Source organism: Schistocerca nitens, chromosome 2, assembly GCF_023898315.1.
Source record: "Schistocerca nitens isolate TAMUIC-IGC-003100 chromosome 2, iqSchNite1.1, whole genome shotgun sequence".
Classification (NCBI taxonomy): domain Eukaryota; kingdom Metazoa; phylum Arthropoda; class Insecta; order Orthoptera; family Acrididae; genus Schistocerca; species Schistocerca nitens.
The window spans coordinates 597,413,585-597,433,728 of record NC_064615.1 but is presented as its reverse complement, the minus strand read 5'-3'; the positions used below and the strand labels follow the sequence as shown (position 1 = coordinate 597,433,728).

Sequence of the window (20,144 nt, the reverse complement as noted above, 5' to 3'; positions counted from 1 at the left end):
GCGCTCACTGGGGACTTGAAAGTAACGTGATGGGGAGGCGGGAGGGAAGGGTCAGTAGCGCTCTTCGACAACAGTCAAGCCAACCGTGCCAGAAACATTCTACCCGAGAGAGGAATCGAGCAAACCCCCACGAAGGAAATAGTTGCAGTATCATAGATGTCATTCAGTCACGTGACGGACATGATACAGAATTTGGGGTGGACCTCATTAAAACGTAGGCGTGGTTGGTAATGTTGTTCAGATGGTTTCAGTTAAATGTCTGTGAAGTATATTTCGGTTTTTATAGGCAATAAATAGTATATAGCTTAGGGCATACCCTACAGCTACTGTAATTAGTAATAATACAACTATAGTATGGTCATGCAGCGGGATCTTCTCAAGAAATTTCGATCACCAGTTTTCTCCTATGAAGATGAAAATACTTGTTGACGCCAACGTACATACGAAGAAACGATCATCATAATAAAATAAGGGAAATCAGAGTTCGCATGGAAAGAGATACGTGTTCATTTTTTCTGCACGCTGTTGGAGAGTGGAATAATACACAATTATTGTGAAGGTGGTTCGATGAACCATATGACAGGCACTTAAGTGTGACTTAGAGAGTATCCATGCAGATGTAGATCCGCTCACAATGGTTCTGTGGAACAAAAAGTATATCGAATGTGCTGGTTACCAATATTTGAGTTTAAAATACATCGCTATGCACTTTTATCAGCTTGATAGGAAGTATATGGAGATCAAAATTATCTAGTTAACATCTTATTTATTCCACCGTGCTGTAAGAGCTAATAAGTATCGTATTAGTGAGAGTAAAGCCAGTAATTCAGTTTCATTATTACTGTTATCTACATCTAACTGAACGTATTGGTTTATGCGTGTTATACATGTGGAAGTGTGTGATATGATTACAAGGCAGCAGCCTCCAGTAAGTGTGACGGCTGTGCTGCAGGTGGACCCGCAGTGGGAGTTTCCGCGCTCTCGCCTGCTGCTGGAGAAGACGCTGGGGGAGGGAGAGTTCGGCCGCGTGCTGCGCGCCAGGGCCATCGACATCGCCGGCGTCACGGGTGAGGACAACGTTTGTACCACCTGTATACCTTAGAACAGGGGAGGCCGTTCCCGGGCACGAGTGCGAAAGCGCCCAGCCTCGCTTCACGTTTTCCCCACCGCCACGTCACTCTCTCTGACCGTGAGGAGGAGGATGAGGGGAAAAATGCGAACGCGCCACATTTAAATGGCAGAACACTTGCACTGCATACTACTTGGTTTTATATTTCACATTTGTCAACAACATAGGTCACAAACAAAACAAATTTTCAGTATTAATTAATTATTTTCAGCGCGCTGAAGGCATAATTTTTACCTGGTACAGACCGTTGGCACACAAGAAAACGCAGACAATTTCACTGATTTTCGCACTCATGTTGCCACAAAATTTTGATTTATTTAGTTTCATAGTCGAGAAACTGTATTTCACACAAATATTTCGATCAAAATATTGTAGCACTTTTCCAACCTCGTTATAAAGATTGGAAACTCTACCTGAGGAAAGCAATGTACACGTTCTGGACAGTTTGAAGCTAAAAGGATTTGTCATTAAGACGGGAATTACCTCGCAGGTCATTCAGTTACATCTGCACATGAATAGCGACGCTTTCAACTGAAACGGCAAACGGTCTCGGAAACAGCTGGGCAACTGGTGTAAGGTTGACAGTGTGCTCAAAATCTTTATGAAATTTTTCTTGTGATCCTTTCAAGACCACAACGAATTCCCCAGACGTCAGGTTTTCGTTAACGCCAGTGAACGTAGCAAACAAGACTGTCTTTGTCAGAATGTGTCCCTTATAAAACGCGATTTTCTTTTTAAATGTGTCCACATTAAATCAGAAAGAAGTTACCTTGCGATGTCTTACTATGGATCATGTGCAGTCAATTTGCACTCCATTCTGGGTGTTCTAGTTTTCGTTCCTGCGCTCATTTTTCCTTCATAAATTCTACGATAGCGAGTTTTAAGTCGAAAAATCGTTCCAGACATGCCCCTTGATGTTACAGTAATATGTGGAATCTCCATACTCTTCGTTCAGTTCCACTGTAAACTGTTGCACCTGACAATGGAATAATGCTACCGCTTCAGAAATTTCACTATTCCTACCATCAATTTCTTCACGTCCTCCACGCCTCCAAATTCATCACAGAGTGCTTTGTGATATACAGAACAATGAATCCTACCTGTCGATCATTGTAAGTTTTTGCTCTTTCATTGTCAATTAAATCTTTACATTCTTTCTGTTTGATACTGCAACGTCATTTCATAGCAAATATGCAGTACTCGCTGCTTATGCGACCTGACAACACTCATCCCCTTCCTCTGTCATTCCCATTCATCTCTAACAATTAACTGTGGCCCACATACACTGAATGCATTAGGTTTAGCACGCCGCGGCTGGCCCTACCTTAGAACGTGTGTGAGCTGAGACTCAAGGGAATCAGAAAATGAAAGACAAAGCCTTACGAAGCTAAACAGAAACCTGGAGAGGAATTCCGTCATGTGCAAGACACTATTTTATAGTTCTGTTTTACCTCGACATGTTTCAGCAATTATTTGAAAACGGAGCGATTTTTAAGTGCTAAGTATGTTACAGTAGTTTCCACAGCAGTAGAACGTTGAGACATATGTCACGGAGTTTAGGCATTGCATGTTGTCCATGTACGATATGTTTAAAGATTTTAGTTTTGTATTAATTTGGAAATAATGTCGATATATACATCTGTTTACATACCTCACATAATGTGTATGGTGGTAGCTTTCCACCTACCAAGCAGTCTGCGACTTGGCATCTACAAACAACGAAACGTAGTTTGTTTTTCTGTTTATTGTACATTTCTGACTGGGAATCGCTATATATCGCGTTATTTAGTGTGTTATTTGCGGTTTTTGATGTGTTTTTTCTTTGCTTGTGTCCCGTTAACAAGCTTCTGCTGCTGTCGTTACACACACATTTTGTGTGGTTTGTCAGCCAAGCACAGAGTTTCTGCCACCATTTCACGTTTTGTTGTGTCTATGTAGTGTTCATTGGTTTCGTATCGTGTTTATTTGGGGTGTGTAAGGTACGAATTGAAAGTGTTGTTGACGTTATCGCGCGCGTTCCGAGTCTCCTCCGGCAAACTGCGCGTAGTGCTGCTGCAATCTCCTCGGGTACGTAATTTGCAGGTAGCGGTGATCTGCAAGTGTTGGTGATCACGGACGAACACCACGAGACAGATCTTCAGAGTGTTTCAACTTAACCCGCGAGACGTCGCGAATGAACACAGCAATGAAAATCGAAAATGATTTATTTGCAGTATTTAGCTATACCGGGCAGCTACTTCTCTACATAGTAGACGTTTGTCGTAGCGTGGTTCCAACTTTCCAATATCCTCATCATAGAGGGCAGTCGCCTGGGCTTTCATTGATTTCTCTAAGCTGGTCTGTACATTGTTATCTACACTCCTGGAAATGGAAAACAGAACACACTGACACCGGTGTGTCAGACCCACCATACTTGCTCCGGACACTGCGAGAGGGCTGTACAAGCAATGATCACACGCACGGCACAGCGGACACACCAGGAACCGCGGTGTTGGCCGTCGAAAGGCGCTAGCTGCGCAGCATTTGTGCACCGCCGCCGTCAGTGTCAGCCAGTTTGCCGTGGCATACGGAGCTCCATCGCAGTCTTTAACACTGGTAGCATGCCGCGACAGCGTGGACGTGAACCGTATGTGCAGTTGACGGACTTTGAGCGAGGGCGTATAGTGGGCATGCGGGAGGCCGGGTGGACGTACCGCCGAATTGCTCAACACGTGGGGCGTGAGGTCTCCACAGTACATCGATGTTGTCGCCAGTGGTCGGCGGAAGGTGCACGTGCCCGTCGACCTGGGACCGGACCGCAGCGACGCACGGATGCACGCCAAGACCGTAGGATCCTACGCAGTGCCGTAGAGGACCGCACCGCCACTTCCCAGCAAATTAGGGACACTGTTGCTCCTGGGGTATCGGCGAGGACCATTCGCAACCGTCTCCATGAAGCTGGGCTACGGTCCCGCACACCGTTAGGCCGTCTTCCGCTCACGCCCCAACATCGTGCAGCCCGCCTCCAGTGGTGTCGCGACAGGCGTGAATGGAGGGACGAATGGAGACGTGTCGTCTTCAGCGATGAGAGTCGCTTCTGCCTTGGTGCCAATGATGGTCGTATGCGTGTTTGGCGCCGTGCAGGTGAGCGCCACAATCAGGACTGCATACGACCGAGGCACACAGGGCCAACACCCGGCATCATGGTGTGGGGAGCGATCTCCTACACTGGCCGTACACCACTGGTGATCGTCGAGGGGACACTGAATAGTGCACGGTACATCCAAACCGTCATCGAACCCATCGTTCTACCATTCCTAGACCGGCAAGGGAACTTGCTGTTCCAACAGGACAATGCACGTCCGCATGTATCCCGTGCCACCCAACGTGCTCTAGAAGGTGTAAGTCAACTACCCTGGCCAGCAAGATCTCCGGATCTGTCCCCCATTGAGCATGTTTGGGACTGGATGAAGCGTCGTCTCACGCGGTCTGCACGTCCAGCACGAACGCTGGTCCAACTGAGGCGCCAGGTGGAAATGGCATGGCAAGCCGTTCCACAGGACTACATCCAGCATCTCTACGATCGTCTCCATGGGAGAATAGCAGCCTGCATTGCTGCGAGAGGTGGATATACACTGTACTAGTGCCGACATTGTGCATGCTCTGTTGCCTGTGTCTATGTGCCTGTGGTTTTGTCAGTGTGATCATGTGATGTATCTGACCTCAGGAATGTGTCAATAAAGTTTCCCCTTCCTGGGACAATGAATTCACGGTGTTCTTATTTCAATTTCCAGGAGTGTATGTCAAAATGCTGTCCCCGTAACTAGTGTTTCATGTGAGCAAAGGATTGAAAATATGAGCGAGCCATTCTCGTGCTGCGTGTTGGGTTATCAGACACTTCCCTACGAAAACGTTGGAGGTGCGTCTTTGTTGCAGCTGCTGTGTGCAGCCGAACATTGTCAAGAACAAGGACAATGCCTAATGACAACATTCCTCTTCGCTTCTTCTAAAGAGTCGCGCTGTATGAGGCTGCAGCGATGGTCGAGCGACGTTCGATGAATCTCACCAACAAAACTCCTTTTCAGTCCCAGAACATACTGGCCATACAATTTCTGATGAAGAAGGTTCGCTTGCATTTCTTTATTTACTCGGGAAGTGAGAATGTACCCACTTTTTGAATTGCTCTTTTGTTTTTCCATTTTCGAAATGGACCTACGTCTCGTCCCCTGTGATAATTCTGTTCAAAAAATCTGCTCCTTCATCATTCGTAGCGCTGGAGAACCGTTAAGACGGTGCCCACTCGCTTTGTTTTGTGATTGTCGGTCACCAGCTTGGGAACCCATCTGGCACAGAGTTTTCGGTACTGAAGTCTCTCACTCTCGATAATATAGAGAGCTGACCCCCATGAACCATAGACCTTGCCGTTGGTGGGGAGGCTTGCGTGCCTCAGCGATACAGATAGCCGTACCGTAGGTGCAACCACAACGGAGGGGTATCTGTTGAGAGGCCAGACAAACGTGTGGTTCCTGAAGAGGGGCAGCAGCCTTTTCAGTAGTTGCAAGGGCAACAGTCTGGATGATTGACTGATCTGGCCTTGTAACAATAACCAAAACGGCCTTGCTGTGCTGGTACTGCGAACGGCTGAAAGCAAGGGGAAAATACGGCCGTAATTTTTCCCGAGGGCATGCAGATTTACTGTATGATTAAATGATGATGGCGTCCTCTTGGGTAAAATTTTCCAGAGGTAAAATAGTCCCCCATTCGGATCTCCGGGCGGGGACTACTCGTTATCAGGAGGAAGAAAACTGGCGTTCTACGGATCGGAGCGTGGAATGTCAGATCCCTTAATCGGGCAGGTATGTTAGAAAATTTAAAAAGGGAAATGGATAGGTTAAAGTTAGATATAGTGGGAATTAGTGAAGTTCGGTGGCAGGAGGAACAAGACTTCTGACCAGGTGACTACAGGGTTATAAACACAAAATCAAATAGGGGAAATGCAGGAGTAGGTTTAATAATGAAGAGGAAAATAGGAATGCGGGTAAGCTACTACAAACAGCATAGTGAACGCATTATTGTGGCCAAGATAGATACGAAGCCCACACCTACTACAGTAGTACAAGTTTATATGCCAACTAGCTCTGCAGATGACGAAGAAATTGAAGAAATGTATGATGAAATAAAAGAAATTACTCAGATAGTGAAGGGTGACGAAAATTTAATAGTCATGGGTGACGGGAATTCGGTAGTAGGAAAAGGGAGAGAAGGAAACGTAGTAGGTGAATATGGATTGGGGCTAAGAAATGCAAGAGGAAGCCGCCTGGTAGAATTTTGCACAGAGCACAACTTAATCATAGCTAACACTTGGTTTAAGAATCATGAAAGAAGGTTGTATACATGGAAGAATCCTGGAGATACTAAAAGGTATCAGATAGATTATATAATGGTAAGACAGAGATTTAGGAACCAGGTTTTAAATTGTAAGACATTTCCAGGGGCAGTTGTGGACTCAGACCACAATCTATTGGTTATGACCTGTAGATTGAAACTGAAGAAACTGCAAAAAGGTGGGAACTTAAGGAGATGGGACCCGGATAAACTGAAAGAACCAGAGGTTGTACAGAGTGTCAGGGAGAGCATAAGGGAACAATTGACAGGAATGGGGGAAAGAAATACAGTAGAAGAAGAATGGGTAGCTTTGAGGGATGAAGTGGTGAAGGCAGCAGAGGATCAAGTAGGTAAAAGATGAGGGCTAGTAGAAATCCTTGGGTAACAGAAGAAATATTGAATTTAATTGATGAAAGGAGAAAATATAAAAATGCAGTAAATGAAGCAGGCAAAAAGGAATACAAACGTCTCAAAAATGAGATCGACGGGAATTGCAAAATGGCTAAGCAGCGATGGCTAGAGGACAAATGTAAAGATGTAGAGGCTTATCTCACTAGGGGTAAGATAGATACTGGCTACAGGAAAATTAAAGAGACCTTTGGAGATAGAGAACCACTTGTATGAACATCAAGGACTCAGATGGAAACCCAGTTCAAAGCAAAGAAGGAAAGCAGAAAGGTGGAAGGAGTATATAGAGGGTCTATACAAGGGCGATGTACTTGAGGACAATATTGTGGAAATGGAAGAGGATGTAGATTAAGATGAAATGGGAGATACGATACTGCGTGAAGAGAATGACAGTGCACCAAAAGACCTGAGTCGAAACAAGGCCCCCGGAGTAGACAACATTCCATTGGAACTACTGATGGCCTTGGGAGAGCCAGTCCTGACAAAACTCTACCATCTGGTGAGCAAGATGTATGAAACAGGCGAAATACCCTCAGACTTCAAGAAGAATATAATAATTCCAATCCCAAAGAAAGCAGGTGTTGACAGATGTGAAAATTACCGAACAATCAGTTTAATAAGCCACAGCTGCAAAATACTAACACGAATTATTTACAGGCGAATGGAAAAACTGGTAGAAGCCGACCTCGGGGAAGATCAGTTTGGATTCCGTAGAAATACTGGAACACGTGAGGCAATACTGACCTTACGACTTATCTTAGAAGAAAGATTAAGGAAAGGCAAACCTACGTTTCTAGCATTTGTAGACTTAGAGAAAGCTTTTGACAATGTTGACTGGAATACTCTCTTTCAAATTCTGAAGGTGGCAGGGGTAAAATACAGGGAGCGAAAGGCTATTTACAATTTGTACAGAAACCAGATGGCAGTTATAAGAGTCGAAGGACATGAAAGGGAAGCAGTGGTTGGGAAGGGAGTAAGACAGGGTTGTAGCCTCTCCCCGATGTTATTCAATCTGTATATTGAGCAAGCAGTAAAGGAAACAAAAGAAAAATTCGGAGTAGGTATTAAAATCCATGGAGAAGAAATAAAAACTTTGAGGTTCACCGATGACATTGTAATTCTGTCAGAGACAGCAAAGGACTTGGAAGAGCAGTTGAATGGAATGGATAGCGTCTTGAAAGGGGGATATAAGATGAACATCAACAAAAGCAAAACGAGGATAATGGAATGTAGTAGAATTAAGTCGGGTGATGATGAGGGAATTAGATTAGGAAATGAGACACTTAAAGTAGTAAAGGAGTTTTGCTATTTGGGGAGCAAAATAACTGATGATGATCGAAGTACAGAGGATATAAAATGTAGACTGGCAATGGCAAGGAAAGCGTTTCTGTAGAAGAGAAATTTGTTAACATCGAGTATTGATTTAAGTGTCAGGAAGTCATTTCTTAAAGTATTTGTATGGAGTGTAGCCGTGTATGGATGTGAAACATGGACGATAACCAGTTTGGACAAGAAGAGAATAGAAGCTTTCGAAATGTGGTGCTACAGAAGAATGCTGAAGATTAGATGGGTAGATCTCATATCTAATGAGGAAGTACTGAATAGGATTGGGGAGAAGAGAAGTTTGTGGCACAATTTGACTAGAAGAAGGGATCGGTTGGTAGGACATGTTTTGAGGCATCAAGGGATCACAAATTTAGCATTGGAGGGCAGCGTGGAGGGTAAAAATCGTAGAGGGAGACCAAGAGATGAATACACTAAGCAGATTCAGAAGGATGTAGGTTGCAGTAGGTACTGGGAGATGAAGAAGCTTGCACAGGATAGAGTAGCATGGAGAGCTGCATCAAACCAGTCTCAGGACTGAAGACCACAACAACAACAACCTTGAAATTTTGGAAAACGAATCATTAACAGAAAAATTCTGAACCGACGTTTCTTTCGAATCGCCTGATCCGCTCGCCGAATAAGTTGGCCCATTCCTGACCCCCTGCAACGTGAATGTCTTCTACGTCATGCTTTCAGGTTCCTGTACTATTACCGCACTTTTCTGTCATTCCTGAAAGTTTCACCTTGCACATTTCTCATTAATCTACGTTTTTCAGCTGCATTGCACCCTTCAGCATAAAGGAATCAAATTGCGACACGCACTTCACACTTGTCTGGAGGCGCTATTCTTCTAGACATTTTTACGTGCTCAGAACGGACAAATGCCACGTGACGCGATGGACGGGCGTACTAGAGACACTACGCAAGGCGCAAAAATCATATTTTCACTGTGGTTCTGTGTTTGCGACTTCAAAAAGCGCTCATATAATTCCTATGCAATAAAGAAGTGTTTACATGTCACAATGAATTTTAAACCACTTTTCATGCAAATTACAGTGTGATAAAGGTGTGCATGATATAAAAACTACAGTCAGATGTGGAGTGTGCCCAAAAAACAATGATATTGGGCTATTGCTGACGAAAAGTCATAAATTGTTTTAGGCTGATGTGTAGCTGTCCAGCTATATTCAATGCTGTTTGCTTACTTACTTAGTGCCTAGGGCCGGAGGGGAGAATGGAGAGGGGAACTAGAGTTTAACGCCCCGTTGACAACGAGATAATTAGAGATGGAGCACATTCTCGGATTACGGAAGGAAGGAGTAGTCCTTTTAAAATGAACTGTCCTGGCATTTGCCTTAAGCGATTTAGGGAAACCACGGGAAACCTAAGTCTGGCTGGCCGAACGAGGCTTTGAACCGTCGTTTTCCCGAATTCGACTCCAGTCTGCTAACCACTGCACCACCTCTCTCGGTGCTTAGTCTCCTGATCCCAAAAACTGCAGTCGGTTTTTGGCCTTTTCAAATAGCCTCCTCCCTCTCCTTGGCATCTTCTTCCCTCGCTCCAACTATATGAACATCCTTGGCCATCTCGTCTCTCCATCTTTCTTCTCTGACACTTCTCTCAATCTTGATCTTTCCTTCTCCTATAGCCACGGACGGCCCATCTCAGTCTCCTTGTCGTAGCTTCCGCAACAGCATCTGGCTCATTGTATTTCGCCCTGAGCGCTCAGTTCTTTCTCCTTCGCCATTCTCCACCTTCATAAGCTACTCAAAATGTTTTTCACGAGATTTTATTTTCAAAATCCTCTTTCTCTCTGTAGACTTATCTATTCTTCATAGTTCTGTCCGATATAGTAATACAGACATCAAAAAAAGTTTTGCATCACCCCAGTTTCCAGAACTCCTGAAGATAGTCGTTGACTATGGCAGACACAGTCCCTTTGACTGTACAGAGATGTCACTAAACCCGCCCAAAGACGTAAACAACCATTCACGATCTGCACCTATTAGACGGAGGGGGTCCGACAGCCGACCAGTTCCAGTCATTCCACCACGAAGGAGGTACACGGCTTGTGTTCTCTGTAGTTCAACGATGCCTAGACAGTTCATACCGCGGTTCGATCGCGTCCGCATTGTTACTTTGTGCCAAGAAGGGCTCTCAACATGGGAAGTATCCAGGCGTCTGGGAGTGAACCAACTCGAATTTTTTCGAAAATGGAGGAGATACAGAGAGACAGGAACTGTCGATGACATGCCTTGCTCGCGCCGCCCAAGGGCTACTAATGCAGTGGATGACCGCTACTTACGAATTATAGTTCGGAGGAACACTGACAGCAACGCCAACATGTTGAATAATGCGTTTCGTGCAGCCACAGGACGTCGTGTTACGACTCAAACAGTGCGCAATAGGCTGCAAGATGCGCAACTTCACTGCCGACGTCCATGGCGAGGTCCATCTTTGCAACCACGGCACCATGCAGCGCGGTACTGTTGGGCCCAACAACATGCCGAATGGACCGCTCAGGATGGCATCACGTTCTCTTCACCGATGAGTGTCGCATATGTCTCCAACCAGACAATCGTCGGAGACTTGTTTGGAGACAACCCAGTTAGGCTGAACGCCTTAGACACACTGTCCAGCGAGTGCAGCAAGGTGGAGGTTCCCTGATGTTTTGGGATGGTATTATGTGGGACCAACGTACGCCGCTGATGGTCATGTAAGGCGTCGTAACGGCTGCAAGATACGTGAATGCAATCCTACGACCGATAGTGCAACCATATCGGCAGCATATTGGCGTATTCATGGACGAAAGTTCACGCCCCCATCGTGCACATCTTGTGAATGACTTCCTTCAGGATGACGACATCGCTCGACTAGATTGGCCAGCATTTTCTCCAGACATGAACCCTATCGAACATGCCTGGGATTGATTGAAAAGGGCTGTTTATGGGCGACGTGACCCAATAACAACTCTGAGAGATCTACGTCGAATCTCCGTTGAGGAGTGGGACACCTGGACCAACAGAGCCTCAATGAACTTGTGAATAGTATGCCACGACGAATACAGGCATGCATCAATGCAAGAGGACCTGTTACTGGGTATTAGACGTACCGGTGTGTACAGCAATCTGGACCACCACCTCTGGAGGTCTCGCTGTATGGTGGTACAACATACAAAGTGTGGTTTTCATGAGCAATAAAAGAGGCAGAAATGATGTTTATGTTTATCCCTATTCCAATTTTCTGTACAGGTTCCGAAACTCTCCGAACCGAGATGATGCAAAACTTTTTTTTATGTGTGTATTTGTTTGATTAGAGTTTTTTATGTATCCTTATTTCGATTCCTCTTGAAAAAATTTTGACCGTCAGTAAATTTTTGAGCGACTATGACACTCTCTATGGCGCATTGCTCCTCGATTCTATTTCTTGGCTCTCATAATTTCTGTTGTTTGCTAGCACGGCCAGATATTTAAGTTCACCTATTTCTTCAAACATATAGTTAACCTGGAGCGTTTTCCGCCTTTTTGTTTTATAGTTTATTTATACCTTCATGAATTCTGGTAACTCGTTATTTAACTCTAATCCATCGTCCTTTGATTTTTTAGGTAGCTTTCTTGCTAGTATTTTCAGGTGACCAGATTTTCGGTGATTAGTAATACATCATCTGCAAAGCCCAGTAAACATAGTTTTATTCCTAAACGAATTGCCTCTTCTGCCTTTCTTACTGCACGTAGTGCTTAGTTTATTATAATGTTGAATAAGAGGGATAACATACCATCTCCTTAACTGACTCCTGTTTTTATATGAGAAGCCTTGCAGTGTTCATCCATTTCCACTAATCTTTTCGAGCCTTCCAGTGTAACGTTTACAACGTTCGTAACCTTCTTTGCTTTTCCAAAGTTTGACATTTTCTCTCACAGCATTTTTCTGTATATTATCGTAGGCTTTCTTGAAATCAACAAAGAATTACGCCAATATTTTGTTGATTTTCGACTATTTTAATACGGCTTGTTTCAGTACAAATATCTGGTCAGTGGTGTATCTGTTCTTCAGAAATCCCGCGCGTTTATCATCTGTTACTTCTTTCAAAAATGTTTCCAATTTTTTCTGGAGAATCTTGGAGTATACTTTGTTGGCTGCGCTAATTAATGAGATGCTTTTATAAGTACTGTATTCCTGTTTATCGCCCTTTTTATGGATCGGTACCATTGTCGTTGTGCCCATCCAGTCTAGAATCTGAAATTCTTTCTTCGACACAAATGTTGGTCACGAGTTCGTGCATTTGTTTCCAAATTGTATCTCCTCCCTTGTTAAGTAGTTTAGTTGCTGTTACATCTCACCCTGGAGCTTCGTTGTTGTTTAGTATTTACAGTGCTTTTACTGTCTCTTTCATTGTCGACAATACAACTAAGGAATTACGTTCTGATATTTATGCTGTCCCTCCATTTCTTTACTTTCGTCTTAAACATTTAGAAGCTCCTCAAAATATTCCTTCCAAATTTCCGTACCTTTTTTCTTTCCAAATCTTTATTTCTATAACAAACACTACTGACCATTCAAATTGCTACACCGCGAAGATGACGTACTACAGACGCGAAATTTAACTGACAGAAAGAACATGCTGTGATATGCAAATGATTAGCTTTTCGGAGCATTCACACAAGGTTGGCGCCGGTGGCGACACCTACAACGTGCTGACATGAGGAAAGTTTCCAACCGATTTCTCATACACAAACAGCAGTTTACCGGCGTTGCCTGGTGAAACGTTGTGATGCCTTGTGTAAGGAGGAGAAATGCGTACCATCACGTTTCCGACTTTGATAAAGGTCGGATTGTAGCCTATCGCGATTGCGGTTTATCGTATCGCGACTTCGCTGCTCGCGTTGGTCGAGATCCAATGACTGTTAGCAGAATATGGAATCGGTGGTTTCAGGAGGGTAATAGGGAACGCCGTGCTGGATCCCAACGGCCTCGTATCACTAGCAGTCGAGATGACAGGTATCTTATCCGCATGGCTGAAACGGATCGTGCAGCCACGTCTCGATCCCTGAGTCAACAGATGGGGACATTTGCAAGACAACAACCATCTGCGCGAACAGTTCGACGACGTTTGCAGCAGCACGGGCTATCAGCTCGGAGACCATGGCTGCGGTTATCCCTGACGCTGCATCACAGACTGAAGTGCCTGCCATGGTGTACTCAACGACGAACCTGGGTGCACGAATGGCAAATGTTATTTTTTCGGATGAATCCAGGTTCTGTTTTCAGCATCATGATGGTCGCATCCGTGTTTGGCGACATCGCGGTGAACGCACATTGGAAGCGTGTATTCGTCATCGCCATACTGGCGTATCACCCGGCGTGATGGTATGGGGTGCCATTGGTTACACGTCTCGCTCACCTCTTGTTCTCATTGACGGCACTTTGAACAGTGGACGTTACATTTCAGATGTGTTATGACCCATGGCTCTACCCTTCATTCGATCCCTGCGAAACCCTACGTTTCAGCAGGATAATGCACGACCGCATGTTGCAGGTCCTGTACGGGCCTTTCTGGATAGAAAAAAATGTTCGACTTCTGCCCTGGCCAGCACATTCTCCAGACCTCTCACCTGTTGAAAACGTCTGGTCAATGGTGGCCGAGTAACTGGCTCGTCACAATACGCCAGTCACTACTCTTGATGAACTGTGGTATCGTGTTGAAGCTGCATGGGCAGCTGTACCTGTACGCGCCATCCAAAGTCTGTTTGAGTCAATGCCCAGGCGTGTCAAGGCTGTTATTACGGCCAGAGGTGGTTGTTCTGTGTACTGATTTCTCAGGGTGTATGCACCCAAATTGCGTGAAAATGTAATCACATGTCAGTTCTAGTATAATATATTTGTGAAATGAATACCCGTTCATCATCTGCATGTCTTGTTGGTGTAGTAATTTTATTGGCCACTAGTGTACATATGTAGTATATTTTATATCCGTTTCTGAAGAACGTAACTGATTTGTAGAAATCTCTTGGATTTCATGTAGCTTTATCCTCTCCTTCTCTTTTAATTAGTCCCCATGTTCTCTCTTTTCTTCTTCTGAGATCATATTTGGCTTGTCTGTTAGCATTTTTATGTGCTTGGATTCTTCCCGTTGTTTGAATTTCAGTAATTTAGAAACGAGTAATTGATGTCGGCCTGGCAGGTGCAACGACGGTGGCGGTGAAGACGCTGAAGGAGGGCGCGGGCGGCAGCGAGCAGCAGGCGCTGCTGTCGGAGTACGAGCTGCTGAAGGCGGTGTCGCACCCGCACGTGGTGCGCCTGCTGGGCGCCTGCACCTCGCCCGCCGGCCCGCTCTACCTCATCATCGAGTTCGCCGAGCACGGCTCCCTCAGGTACTGCGGGCCGCGCAGCGCCGTTCCCCCGCTCGCTCAGTCGGCGGGGCTACGGCCGACTCAGGGGCCGTTCTGACTCTCGTAAAAGCTGATTGCGGGCCTCGTCCAATTTCCTCACGGACGCTGCCAGGGTCACACCGGACGAGGGCTAGGGAGGACAGCAATCCGTGACTTCAATGTTGTGCAGAGGCAGCGTCGAAGGTGTTTCACGACGTTCGTGCGAAAGTCCAACGCAATGTGACAAAAAAAACTTTTCCAATAGTTAGCTATCCGGCTCCAAGGTTGATTGATGTTGCTAAACATATTACTGCCTTGTTCCTTCCATAAAGCTACAATCAACCCACATTTCCTACATTTATTCCCATCCCAGTGTAAATGAGCTAACATACTGTCTCTCTGTTGATCAATAGTCCCCAAACTTTTCCTCTCCTTCTCTGCTTGCTATAGTTTACACGGATTAGTAATAACAATCTTCAACTTCTTGATAATCGAAATGTTTTGGATTTTGTTTCAGTTATTCCTAAGCGTTTGGATAAGAATTGTGGGATGTGACAACTGAAAACTTCTGGCACAACGTACGAATATGATTTTGTCAACGGTTTTCTAAAAAAGACAGCAACGGCCATGCCGCAGTGGATACACCGCTTCCCGTCAGATCACCCAAGTTAAGCGCTGTCGGTCATGGCCGGCACTTGTATGGGTGACCATCGAGGCCGCCATGAGCTGTTGCCATTTTCCGGGGTGTACTCAGCCTCGTGATTCCAACTGAGAAGCTACTCGACCGAATAGTAGCGGCTCCGGTCAAAGAAAACCATCATAACGACCGGGAGAGCGGTGTGCTGACCACGCGCCCCTCCTATCCGCATCCTCATCTGAGGATGACGCGGCGATCGAATGGTCCCGATGGGCCACTTGTAGCCTGCAGACGGAGTGCTTTTTTTTCTAAAAAAAGACGGCGGATGATTAAAGATCGCTGCAGGGCGCCCTCTTACCTCGAGGTAGGAAACTGCTCCTAAACATAGAAAAATCGGTAGTGCAGAAACTTGGTGCGTAAACCATTTCACTAACCACAAAAGAATGTGGATACATATGATGTGCTGCCGTCAAAATAATCTCGTGACAATCCCCTATTTTTAAAAATTTCCGTAGGCTATCAGTCACCGGTTCAGATACGCAAGTATTGATTGATTCCGTTAGGCTTTGAGGAAGAGGTTGACGAATTATGTTCGCGACTCGAAATGTTAGAACCTTGAACACTATGAGAAAAAATTGTAAAGTATGAAGAAAGAGATGGACAAACCAGTAGTAGAGATTAATGACACAAAATGGAAATAGGAAAGTGGGTAACAATATCAGAAAATACAAGCAGTACAGTATCTACACTGATGAGCCAATACATTATGACCACCAGCCGCGAGATTGAATGCCTCCTGGTGGTGTTGCAGGCACATGACGCCGTAAGGAAAGAATGTAAACGGAAGAGAGAGGAATGGCTAGTGATAGCCAAGATACGAGCCGCAAATGCGGAAATCCACTGATATAAGCGGTTTTGACAAAGGGTACATTTTGATTCTCTGTGACTGGAACGAGAATCTCTGAAATGGTGAAGTTGGTCGGCTGTTTGCGTACAACTGTCGTGAACACCTATCGAAAGTGATTTAAGGATGGTGAAATAACGTGTAGGCCGCATGGTACTGGACGTGAACGTCTCATCACAAAACATAGAGGTAGGAGGATCCCCCACTGTGTAAGCCAGGATAGGCAGCGATCTGTGGCAGATTTGACGTCAGAGTACAGTGCTGGTGCAGGCGCAGGTGTTTCGGAGCACACCATTCAATCGCCATTGTTGAACATAGAGCTCCACATCACACAATCCCTATGTGTTGTGTGCTGACCCAACGACATCGTCAGTTGCCATTGTAGTGGGCACTCCATCGCTGAGTTTTCACCGTGGAGTAATAAATGAATTGCATTTCTTGTCACTCCAAGTGGATGCCTGAGTCCTTAAACGCCGTCACCCAGGCGAGTGGCTGATTGAAACGTGCATCGTGCCACAGATGTAGGCTAGTGAGAGCAGAATTATACAATGGGGTACATTGAGTTGGACTTCTATGGGATCAGTGGTAGTACCCGAAGACACCACGACAGCTGTGAAGTACGTGAACCTGATTACAGACCACCTGCATTCCTTCATAGTTGAAGTCTTCTCTGATGGTGATGATATCATTCAGCAGGACAACACTCCGACACAAGGTCAGAATCGTGCTGCATTGGTTTGAGGAGCATGGTACTGAACTCACTGATGTCTTAATGAGCAAATGCCTCTGATATGTACCCAGTGTTACACTCATCGGGCGCCAGCTACGTGTCCACAAACCACCGCCCCATAATTTTCGGGAATTTAGCGACATGTGAGTGAACATCCGGTGCCACATACTTCTGGAAACCTACCGAGGCCTAGTAGAACCCGTCTCAAGCAGAATCGCTGCGGTACTGTGTTTGAAAAATGGAGCAACACGCTATTAAAGAGGTGGTCATAATGTTTTGGCTCGTCGGTGTATATCCTTTTGTCAGTGCTGAAACGAAACCAACAGCAGCTATCATTACACAAGTTAAATACCACACCACGAGGTGATAATGATGTACCAGTGAAAATATACAGGATGAACCAGAATTCCACCGATAAAATTTCAGAGTCGATGCTATGAACCGAAACAATAAAAGTGTCTAGTAAAAGTGGATTCTAAAATAAGAGCTATGAGCATTTGTTCAAGTTCGCTACTGTCGGACACATCTCTTCTACTGATAACACTTTGCTTTCTGTATTTTGAGAGGAGGTAGTATGGGCCAAAAATAAGAAAAGAATGTCGAATAAACATGGACTCTAAAGTGCATACCTGAAGAGCTATGAGCACCTGTTAATCTTCGCTACTGTGAAACACATCTCTTCCACTTAAGGTATGCATTTTAGAGCCCATGTTTACGGGACACATTTCCTTGTTTTGGCCCACAGTACCTCCTTCCAAGAACTCGCAGTAGAAGATATGTATTCATTGTATCGAAGTTGAACAAGTACTCATAGGTCTTAAGGTATGGTTTTTGATGCCAATGTTTACCGCACTTTTTTTCTTGTTTTGGTCCACATTACCACCACTGAATATTTGTCGATGGAGTCCTGGTTCACACTGTATATAACTTACAATCTTGTTATGAATGTGTTGAAAATGGTAAGGGAGATTATAAAAAATCAATTAGCCTTAAGCGATCACCACGTAGCAATATCAGCGGTTGTCAAGAAGATCATCCTAAAGGACATTAACGAACAAAATGTTAGACTTCACAACACACCTACTTGCTGATGGGAATTGGGATGATGACATACTAGTGACGAACAAGGTGAAGGTGCAAATTTCTCCTCGGGAACAACGTCTTTGCAGAAGGGCATTATGCTGTGCATTGGAACCCCTTGATTTCACACCCAACATATATAGTTTTGCTCCAGAAATAGTACAGAATCTTTGTTTTGTAATGCTTTCATTGGGATTACGATGAATCCACTAAGTTGCATTTCTCTGATAGAGCCTTTAGATACATGAATAAAGTTCTGTCTAATGTCTGTAGCACAAGTGTACCGTATCGTTGGAATCCCAAAAGTTTTATCCCAGGTTCCCGAAAATACTCTACAACATCCAAGCTGGTGTGGCTGCCATGATTGTCATTAATAAAAGCTGTAATATTACCCACTGTTTTGTATTTCGTGAAGTGCGAAGCCAGGTCAGAAACAGTTCTTCAGTGGTGTACCCCGATTCACTCATCTCTGTAATGGAACCAGCAGGTAACTTTACCATGCAGAGTGCTGAAAGGAAGGTTGTGTAATTCTGATGCAACTCGAAGGTTCCAATGGCCGTCCATAACACTCTTTATTGCTTCATGCAAGACTCTATTTATTGTAGGTGTATCTTTTCTGGTCGTTTTGAGGCATCTAAGGAAAAAAATGGTTTTCTTTAAAAACTCGCGAGAGAGAATTTGTTTCAATGTACACAACTTACTTGTAGTAATTGTGTATAATATGTTTACAGTAACCAGTCCTGACGGACTAAATTAAAGAACTGCATCGATCGAAGCTGTTCTACGTTATCGAAATTGTACTTTTTTCTTATCTAAAATGTGCTGTTGGCGAGAGTGAAATCACGAGTAAATAGCACTGAACTGTGCCAAGAGATGACAGCATATGTCACACAGTCTTTCCCTGTAAACGTCTCGGAACAGGTTTCTAACCTCACTAATATAGAATTTACAAGCACATTGAAACTAGTCAGCTTATAAGAGGGCATAAAACTTCACTTATCTCTCAACAAGAAAACTTTTTTACGTCTATAGCACAAACGGATGTGTTCAGGAAAAGACAGGAGTAGCTGCAGAAATCTTCCGCTCTGCAACGCGACACAAAGGCAAGGGCTACCATCACTACGGAAATGACAAATGACGCGAAACCTTAGGTTAATCGGAATTATACCTATATCGAAATTGTACCACCCTAGCACAAAAACTGTTGAAGAATTCTCTTATTTAGGAAAAAAAGGAAGGATAACGCGACTAGTCGGATCCTACTCCACGTATCCAGTCTACTAATGTCCAGTTTCCATGTAGCTTGCCCAATTGAAAAGACATCCAGTTTTATGTGCTTCTGTGAGCAATGGCTTTCTTTGGGGTACACAACTCCAAACGTACGTCGCATACATTTCCCTTCGCAATGTTCACCTGGAGACTGGTTGAGAACTGCTTTCAGCGACAACAACAAATCCTGTCAGGTTTGCAACAGATTGTCAATGACAGTGCGTGACACAGTGACACATGCCTGCTGCCACTGTCTGTGAGGATCTTACGCCGAGTTACAGGGATGCGGCTGTGCGCCATTCCCTGGATCCGTGCTCTCTGATACTCCTACGAACAGGATAACTTGATTCGCGATGCGGTCATGGCCGTAGCAAAGAAGAAATGGGAAGAAAATTGGCGTTAATATAACAACACACTTGCGACCATTAATGGTTAATTGATAATATGTTGATTTTAGTCTGAACAACTAAATATCGGACTTCGTTAATACCTATTAACTTGATTTGAGTTATTACGTTAAAAATGTCCAAATGTGTGTGAAGTCTTATGGGACTTAACTGCTAACGTCATCAGTCCCTAAGGATACACACTACTTAACCTAAATTATCCTACGGACAAACACACACACCCATAACAGAGATAGGACTCGAACCTCCGCCGGGATCAGCCGTACAGTCCATGATTGCAGCGCCTTAGACCGCTCGGCAAATCCCACGCGGCAGTACGTTAAAAGGGTTATTTGGTAAGCGTGATAGCGTTACGGAGATGTTTAGCAAACTCAAGTGGCAGACTCTGCAAGAGAGGCGCTCTGCATCGCGGTGTAGCTTGCTGCCCAGGTTTCGAGAGGGTGCATTTCTGGATGAGGTATCGAATATATTGCTTCCCCCTACTTATACCGCCCGAGGAGATCACAAATGTAAAATTAGAGA

At 44.7% G+C, this 20,144-nt stretch overlaps 1 protein-coding gene across 1 annotated transcript in view; it reads left to right on the top strand.

The window, feature by feature from the left end:
- LOC126234509 (proto-oncogene tyrosine-protein kinase receptor Ret-like) overlaps window positions 1–20,144 on the top strand; it is a 98,371-nt gene that overhangs the window by 31,455 nt on the left and 46,772 nt on the right. The window contains exons 4-5 of the mRNA XM_049943203.1: window positions 953–1,067; window positions 14,409–14,598. Coding sequence (XP_049799160.1) covers window positions 953–1,067; window positions 14,409–14,598 — 305 coding nt within the window. The remainder of the gene's footprint in view (window positions 1–952; window positions 1,068–14,408; window positions 14,599–20,144) is intronic.